The sequence below is a fragment of the Borostomias antarcticus genome (genome assembly GCF_949987555.1).
Source record: "Borostomias antarcticus genome assembly, chromosome: 23".
NCBI classification, from domain to species: domain Eukaryota; kingdom Metazoa; phylum Chordata; class Actinopteri; order Stomiiformes; family Stomiidae; genus Borostomias; species Borostomias antarcticus.
Window position 1 is genome coordinate 8594736 of NC_140256.1, and position 7791 is coordinate 8602526.

Consider the following 7791-nt stretch of genomic DNA (forward strand, 5'->3'; position numbering starts at 1 on the left):
TAAGTACTAGGTAAACAGGTGAGATGGAAAAACAATCAAACATTTTCAACCCACTCAGGTTTGTGTCATTAGGAGGTGTAAAAAGCCAGAAGGGCCGAAATATTTGTAAAAATTATTTATGTAGACATACAAGTCCCCATTTTGATCTTCAACTCTGATGAAAACAGGGTGCTTTACACCAGTCTTAATTGTGCATCTGTATTTGCTTTTCCACCAGTTAGTAGATACTGTATGGGCTTGTGCAAAATGTGTCTAATATTTAAAATTTCATCTAGATTTATCTTGGCTCTTCCATATCAGTCAATGCTGTTTTTGTTTCACCTGTCCTTAGATAATTTCTAAATCTGTTGTCTTAAAACTCTGAAATGGACCACAGCATTTTGTTTTGATGATTTATAATCTTCCCCATACTGTAGTAAGTCTGGAAGTCAGCAGGTGCATGCTTGTATTTATTTTCGTGTCCCTCACCCCAGTGTCAGGCCTCCAGGAGCTTAGCTCGTTCTCCAAGAAGGATAATTATTTTGAAACCCTACCCTGTTTTAATATCTTATTGAACTGGTTAAACTGGCTTGTCTGAAATGTCCCTCTACCTGTTTCACCATTGCTGAAAAACTTGAAACGGCAAATGATTCAGGTGCTGTGAATCCCCTCTCACTCCAGATGTCTGTCTGATGCTGGTGGAATAGATAATATAGAAGCTAAGATTCGTGCTGGTCAGTTGATAGTTGCTTTGCTTTTTATGTCATTTTGTAAACAAGAACTTAGCATATTTAAAACGATGAAATACAAGCACCATTATTTATTAAAGGTGCAGTGTGTTTTTGACAGCATCTAATGGTGAGGTTGTAGATTGCAACCAACTGAATACAATTAACGGACCTAGCAGAAATGGAATATAATATTAATTATATATTAATGTTGTAGTTAGTTTATAATCCCATGAAAGTAAGAATTTGTGTTTATATCTACATAGGGAGTGGGTCCTTTACATGGAGGCCACCATCTTGCACCATTTAATTGTATTCAGTTGGTTGCAATCCAAAAATTACACACTGCACCTTTAAAAAAAAGTTCATTTAATTCATCACCAAAGTCAAAACCTTGTGTTTTTTGACAAGTCTACACAGTTGCGTGTGTATATAAGGTACAATATCACATTTATTATAGTGTGACAACGGTTATGTTTCATCAGAACTTTGCTATGATTGTTGTTAGGGTGTTAGGATTTTTAATTGTTTAGGAGACGATGTGGCCTTTCTGCTAGGGTTGAATGGTTGTTGGTACAGAATAAAAGTAAAAGGACTTGATGGGCAGCCAGGCAGAGACTGACTGTCAAAGACAAATGAGATACGAGTCTGAATATATGGGAACTTATTTTGTGTAATTTAAATAGGAGAGTGGGGGCTAATCTGGAGATTTTTCATAATTGACATGCATTTGTATCTTTTTATTTTTCCTCAGGATCTCTTTGGTTTTGCTTTTTACCATGATATTTTATTGGTGTGAAGTTTTGCACTGCCTGGTTTATTTTAAACTTTTTTTTCTGTCATTTGTTGTGCATTTTGTGTCTTGATTTGAGTCCACATTGCCTTGGTTTTGAATACATTTGTGTTTTATCATTATCTGCTTTGATGATTCTTATTTGGTGTGCTTTTGTTTACTTCATTGTGTGGTACATTATCTGTTTGCCCACTTGAGTCTTGGTGTGCTTAATTCCCAACCTTACATTAGTTCACCTCAAATAAGAACCAAAGACTTGCTGTCATGTTCCCTTGTAGGCCTAGTCTTGAATTGATTTGATGACATTCTCTCTCATTGTGCCCACGTGATATAGACAGACTGCACACAGGCAAATAAATCATACCGTATGAATATGTGTGTGAATGTTTGTGAGAGAAAACACTGAGTAAATATTGAGTCCTATTGATTCCATCCACCCGTGAGGGCTACAGGCAGCAGAAGAAGGACTGATAATAAGCATTTGAGATGCCCCTTCCTTACTCAGTTGCGGCTCTAAAAATAACATCTTCGTAGTGGAAACTGCTGATAAATGCTGTCTCTTTTTAATAAATGTGCTATTTTATCTAACTGTGTATTAGCAGTGATTTAACCAGCCGATTCTAATTGCAGTTATGTTCATTAATGATGACAAGCTTAACATTTTGCCTCCAAAAATTGTCATGTCCCATAACGTGGGCAAAAGGCTTCAGCCGAGCATCCCAGATATCGAAAATTGTAGAAACTACTGGATATGTAGCCTAAACTTTACAAAACAGTAGGCTACAATTACGTGTCAATTACGTGATTTTCTTGGAAGTTCCATATGTGGATAGTCAGGCAGACCCTGTGACTGTGTGACATTGTATTACTGGGGTGAAGCTCATAGAAGACTTCAACTTCATAATACTGCTCTGACGCACCAGATGGTTTGAAAACCAGAATGTGAGCTCTTGGAATCAGGATGGTCTCACGAGTCTTGATGATTTGCAGCACCGATGAAAAAAAATGATTTGCAGCACCGAGCGCCCTGTCGGTAACTATGGCAACCAATAGCGTTTACAGCCAATCGCAGACTATCATTAGATACGCCATCTTGAAGTTAGCTAGGTAGCAAGCTAGGTAGCTTGACTGGAAATACCGAGAAAGCCGTCTTCGTAGCTAACGTTAGAAGCTAGTAGCTAACATCGCCAGTAGCTAACGTTAGTTCGCTGAAATGAGTGGCATTAACTCTCGAAACAAATCTGCTGCCACAGTCAAAGGATCAACGGACACCGATATCGGACTCTCTGCAAATTCGAGGGATCGAAAATCGGGTGGAAGTATGCTGAAGAGGCTGAAGTCCAGACGAAGTCAAGCGGAAAAGAGGCCTGTTGTTACAGAGGAGGAACTCAGGGCGCTAGGAAAAGACATCACACCAGACCAAGTTCTGGGTCTGCGTGCTGTTACTCAAGGTATCGTAGCTATATTGCTTGATAATATACGATATGTAACGTTAATGTTAGCTAGCTGCGTTAGCTATATAACGGTTAGCTAGTCTAATAGTAGTCTAGCTAATGTAACGACGTTAGCTAGATAAGATTAGCTAACGTTAGCTTCTGAGTTGTTGATCTGTGATCTTGTGAACGTAGCAAACTGGTGGTTCACAGACCACCTTTGCTTTGCTGCTTCTGTGTGTGGGGCTTCAATAATAGATTCAGCTAGTGTATTATTAGCTAGCCAGTTGTGATCACAGGCAAACGCTCGCCCTGAAACGGCAAGGTATTATCCCCCTCCAGATTATCTTTGTGAACCAGAAGACAATGTCTACAATATTGACTTCACACGTTTCAAGATCAGAGATCTGGAGACCGGGACGGTGCTCTTTGAGATTGCAAAACCTCAGAACTGTGGTAAGTTCAGATCTGCTATTCTTGCATGTGTGGTGTGCAATGGTCAGTATTTATTGCTGACACAATCTATGATGCAGCTAGATAAGTCATATTTGCAATAATTAGTGCAAGCATTCAACAATGACAATAATGTGAGTGATGATCAAACCACCATGGTTTTTATGAATTCCAACAACACCCACTCTTGGGTGTAACTGCATTGGGGCGTCCTCCTGCTCACCTGTGCTCTTCCTCAGACCCTGAAGAGGACGAAGAGGACAGCGGTGAGGGAGACACCAGTGCTGGGCGCTTTGTGCGCTATCAGTTCACACCCGCCTTCCTAAGACTGTGCACTGTTGGTGCAACGTAAGTTGGTGGACCAAAATCAGTGGTCAGCAGTTAAAATGTCCGCACACGTGATTCATGCTTTAAAACATGTCCTTTTCTTTCCTACTCTTGTCAGAGTGGAGTTCACCGTGGGAGAACGCCCGGTCAACAGTTTCCGGATGATAGAGAGGCATTATTTCCAGGAGCGCCTTCTGAAGAACTTTGACTTTGACTTTGGCTTCTGCATCCCGAACAGCCGGAACACTTGTGAACACATCTATGAGTTCCCCCAACTCCCAGAGGACCTAAGTGAGTGTTAGTTGTGCCTCTGTCCATGTCACAGAGCAATTATCTTGGTGTTGTGTTTGCCAGTTACGACTACCTAAAAGGTCTGTCCAAATGTTTCTGTAAGTCTGAACAAGACAGTCAACAACACATAGTCCTCCTGCCCTCTTGGTACACAGAATCTGACAATGGGAATGCACCTGAATGGCTAAAGTAGAAGAATTGTATTGGTTATACAGTAACTGAGATTGCTCACACAGGCTAGTGATTGTATGATTTGCTACTGAAAATGTATTTTTTGTTTCTTTCTCTCTTCTCTGTAGTTAAGCTAATGGTGGAGCATCCATATGAGACCAAGTCAGACAGCTTCTACTTTGTGGACAACAAACTGATCATGCACAATAAGGCAGACTATGCCTACAATGGTGGTCAGTAATACTACAATGGTGGTCAGTAATGCAGAATAGATTATTGTGTGAAATGAAAGATAGGGGTCAGTTTTCCCAGGAGTGCAGTCATCTAAAAGGGAACCGGAGTATACTCTTCATCGACATTCCAACAAACCCGCCAACTCCCAGAAAGGACCGTTTGCCTTCACAAGAAGTTACTTTTTCCATGTTGTATTGTATTGATACGTCATGCTGTCTGATACTAGTTGGAAACTTGTCTATCCTTTTGTAATGGGATGTTTTGACAGATTTTCATAAGTGTCTTTTATAGGACTGTGATTATTCAAATGTATTCAAGTTGGCTGCATATTACTCTGCCGTCAGGTCTGAATTGGTAGTATATGCCTGTTGGACCGCATTAATTTTTGTGCAAACTCCCCTGGGAAGGGAAAGATTGCCCTTCATGGAGCCTACTGGCTGGATTTAGTCAGTAACATGGAGATCGGTTCTTTGGTGCACTCCACCAGGGTGGATTTACAATTATTTCCATTCATTTATTGCCATTTCGGCTAAATATAACATAACTTGTATCAATCTTCTTCATATAATGGCCTACATGCACCTTTGGGATTTATAGCTGTTCTCTACCCTTTGCTGGCCCTGGGTAGAGATTGTATTTGGTGTTCCTTCTCATTTTTCTATCTGGAATTCCAGTTTATTGACTACAAGGAACATGAGACCAGTCACCTCAGGCACAATTTAAATCCTGCTTTTTAAGAAAACTTACATTCCCCCGTGCCTTGACACTGCTCAAGAGGCCACCGGAGAGAGAGAGTGTGAGAGAGAATCCCCTGCTGGATGTAGGTCAACTGGTCTGATATACCTCCATCTTTTCCCCAACAGAGTCTGTCAAACCAGACTGGTGGAGAGCCCATACCCATCTAGTATGGAATGTCTTAAACCACTTGAAAGAAATTCATAATCACTGACTTGATGAGCAAGGGATCCTGTAAGATTTGGTTTTGACTGTAGGGCAAAATGTGACAATTCTGAACCTTTTTCATGAAAGTGAAAGCTTGAAAGAAGGTATGAGGTATGGAAGAGGATTAAGTTTTCTTTTACCATTGCTGGTAAAGGCAATAACAGGGTTGCTACTGATTGTACAATTATTTTTGTTGATGGACTCTTGTTCTGTCATATTTGTTTCATGTTATTTTAACTGGAATTTGACACCATGTTGAATCTGTTTTCATTTTGCCTTTGCCTGTTGAAGAATGTATTTTATGACAAAAACAGAAAAGCTTACTCCTCACAGAGAATTTAACTCAGTTACTGTGTTGCCTTTTGGGTTTTCATTGGTTTTAGAGACAACAGACTATCAATTACTTTGACATTCAATATCTTTGGCTTTATTATTTAGAGAGGAGCTGGCTGTTAAGAACTAGAATTTTGTGTTGTATAGCATTGCCTTTATGAATTGGTGAGGGGGAGCAATAAAAGTGTGAGCACATGAGGTGAATTGCATGTCTATTCTCAGTGAATTGCACGTCTGTTTTACATGAATTTTCCACGTATTGAACTTCAGTTAAGACGCATTCTAGGAAGTTATTACCATTTATAAGTACATTTTCACGGTCTCCTCTGGGGATGTTAGTAGGCTCGTGAGACCATCCGGATCTCGCGAGCTCACATTCAGGTTAGGGATGTAGTACTACCACTCGCTACATTACGCTGAAACACTTCATTACCCACAAGTCAGCCCATTCCTTCCATCATGTCAGCTTCCACTGAAAACATGGTCTGTGAAGAATCAAGTAGCGAGGATGAAGATCTTGAGAAATTGAAGGAAGCAACCTGGAGTTTTGATACAAATGGATCTAATAAAAAATCCAGAGGCAACACTGCGGGTAATATACACCTCTGGTTGTCTGGGTTAGCTAGCTAGCTAACGCGTTAACCTAGCTTATCTTGCTAGCTCGCATGATCCAATAGCTAACGTTACTATTGAGTTAATATAATTTGCAGGTAGAGAGTTTGAGTGTGGTTTGCCGTCAGCTGATTATTTAAAAGTTCACATTAGCTGCTAGCTAAATATATCTGATCTATTCAGGTGGAGAGCGCGATGGGAAGCTATCACGTCGGTAAGTTTATTTAGATTCCACTTTCCCCGTGTGTGAAGTGCAGTGCTAATTCTCCCATTCGCTCCTGCTTGCTGTCTGTCCACAACAGCGTTATTGTATCTCAACATGAACATGATGGAAACGAGCTTGATACGACCCCGGAGTTTCGTGCACACGTTGCCAAGAAATTAGGACTCCTGCTTGACAGGTGGATAATTTTATGTTTCAATGCCAACCCCAAACAGTCTCACGCCCGCTTACTTACTTTTGTTTGTTTAACCCCTGCAGTTTATAACATGCGATATGTTGCTCAGTTGTATTTCAGATATAGCTGCAAACACAAGTTGTCAAACAGAATCATCTACATGTGATGATGAAGGTAAATTATTTGAAAGAAAACACAATTGACATTTCCTGTGTTTTCAGATGTCACATAATGCTCTCCAAATAGATTTTTCTTCACTTCGTCTGTGTGTCTCACAGGCTTTCGGCTGTTCACCACATCTATCCCAGGACAGAGTTTGGTTGAGCCTTCCCCTCCTGTAAGACGCCGCCCCGTCCCCAGCTCCAGGTCAGGACTGATTGGTTTTACTTTGGGCATCCTAATATTATGTATCTGAACTAACAGATGCCCTACATCTCTGCTGTAGGTGGGAATCCCCTTTACTCTTGCCAGCCAAATTGTGTATTTCCTCGCCTTTATCCTTACCTGCAATATTCTAACTGTATCACTTTGGATTATTTCTTCATGCTGACAGTGACAGCGACAGTGAGATGGAGATGAGACTAAGAGAGGCGGCTGTTTCTGTCAAAGACCTCTTACCCCTGTCATTCCGGTCCAGTGCATCTGCCCTGCCCAATTCACCACCCCCCATCCCCACCGTCCTGTCCCCGTACACAGAGAAAACAAGGAAAAAGAAGAAGAAGAAAGAAAAGAAACAGGAGGATGAGGACGGGCTGCTTCCGAAAAAAAAGAAAAGCAGTGAACCACCACAAGAGGAGTCGGAGGAGGTAGAGAGGAAGTTGGACAGTGGAAGCTTCTCTCCTAATGCTAGAACAGTAGTTGAAGCAAGGAACTCAGAGCAGGAGAACCTCACCCTGAAAGTCAAACGCAAGAAGAAAAAGAAACAAAAGAGCACAGATGAAAAGGAGTGAGACGAAGCGTTTATACTGAGGCACCAATATTCACATCGTTGGAATGTTCATCCCGTGTTTGTGAGCCAAGTATTATCCATATTGGGACACAAATCTTGGAATAGAAGATTAAATCTTGGAAATAATTGTTCTTGGAAATAATCATTT

The 7791-nt window shown here is 40.8% G+C and overlaps 2 protein-coding genes across 3 annotated transcripts; both read left to right on the plus strand.

The window, feature by feature from the left end:
- The first annotated feature begins 2651 nt into the window (after positions 1 to 2651).
- On the plus strand, positions 2652 to 5851 carry unc119b (unc-119 lipid binding chaperone B). The gene is made up of 5 exons (XM_084456998.1): positions 2652 to 2951; positions 3276 to 3389; positions 3626 to 3734; positions 3832 to 4004; positions 4304 to 5851. The coding sequence occupies exons 1-5, from the start codon at positions 2714 to 2716 to the stop codon at positions 4414 to 4416; spliced, it is 747 nt and encodes a 248-aa protein (XP_084313124.1). The 5' UTR covers positions 2652 to 2713; the 3' UTR covers positions 4417 to 5851.
- A 292-nt stretch (positions 5852 to 6143) lies between these two features.
- On the plus strand, positions 6144 to 7669 carry cUnh12orf43 (chromosome Un C12orf43 homolog; the record flags this gene model as incomplete). Of its 2 annotated transcripts, XM_084457573.1 has the most annotated exons (6): positions 6144 to 6276; positions 6480 to 6510; positions 6599 to 6697; positions 6804 to 6868; positions 6973 to 7060; positions 7248 to 7669. In XM_084457573.1, 6 exons carry the CDS (start codon positions 6144 to 6146, stop codon positions 7642 to 7644), a joined length of 813 nt encoding a protein of 270 aa, XP_084313699.1. In that variant the 3' UTR covers positions 7645 to 7669. The 2 variants fall into 2 exon arrangements, with proteins under 2 accessions (XP_084313699.1, XP_084313700.1); XM_084457574.1 differs by lacking the exon at positions 6599 to 6697.
- Between the last annotated feature and the right edge of the window lie 122 nt (positions 7670 to 7791).

Excerpts from the sequence above, each read along its gene's own strand:
- unc119b (XM_084456998.1), top strand. The coding sequence starts at position 2,714 with ATGAGTGGCATTAACTCTCGAAACAAATCTGCTGCCACAGTCAAAGGA. Across the intron at positions 3,390-3,625 it reads TGCAAAACCTCAGAACTGTG|ACCCTGAAGAGGACGAAGAG; the intron begins GTAAGTTCAGAT and ends GCTCTTCCTCAG. Across the intron at positions 3,735-3,831 it reads CTGTGCACTGTTGGTGCAAC|AGTGGAGTTCACCGTGGGAG; the intron begins GTAAGTTGGTGG and ends TACTCTTGTCAG.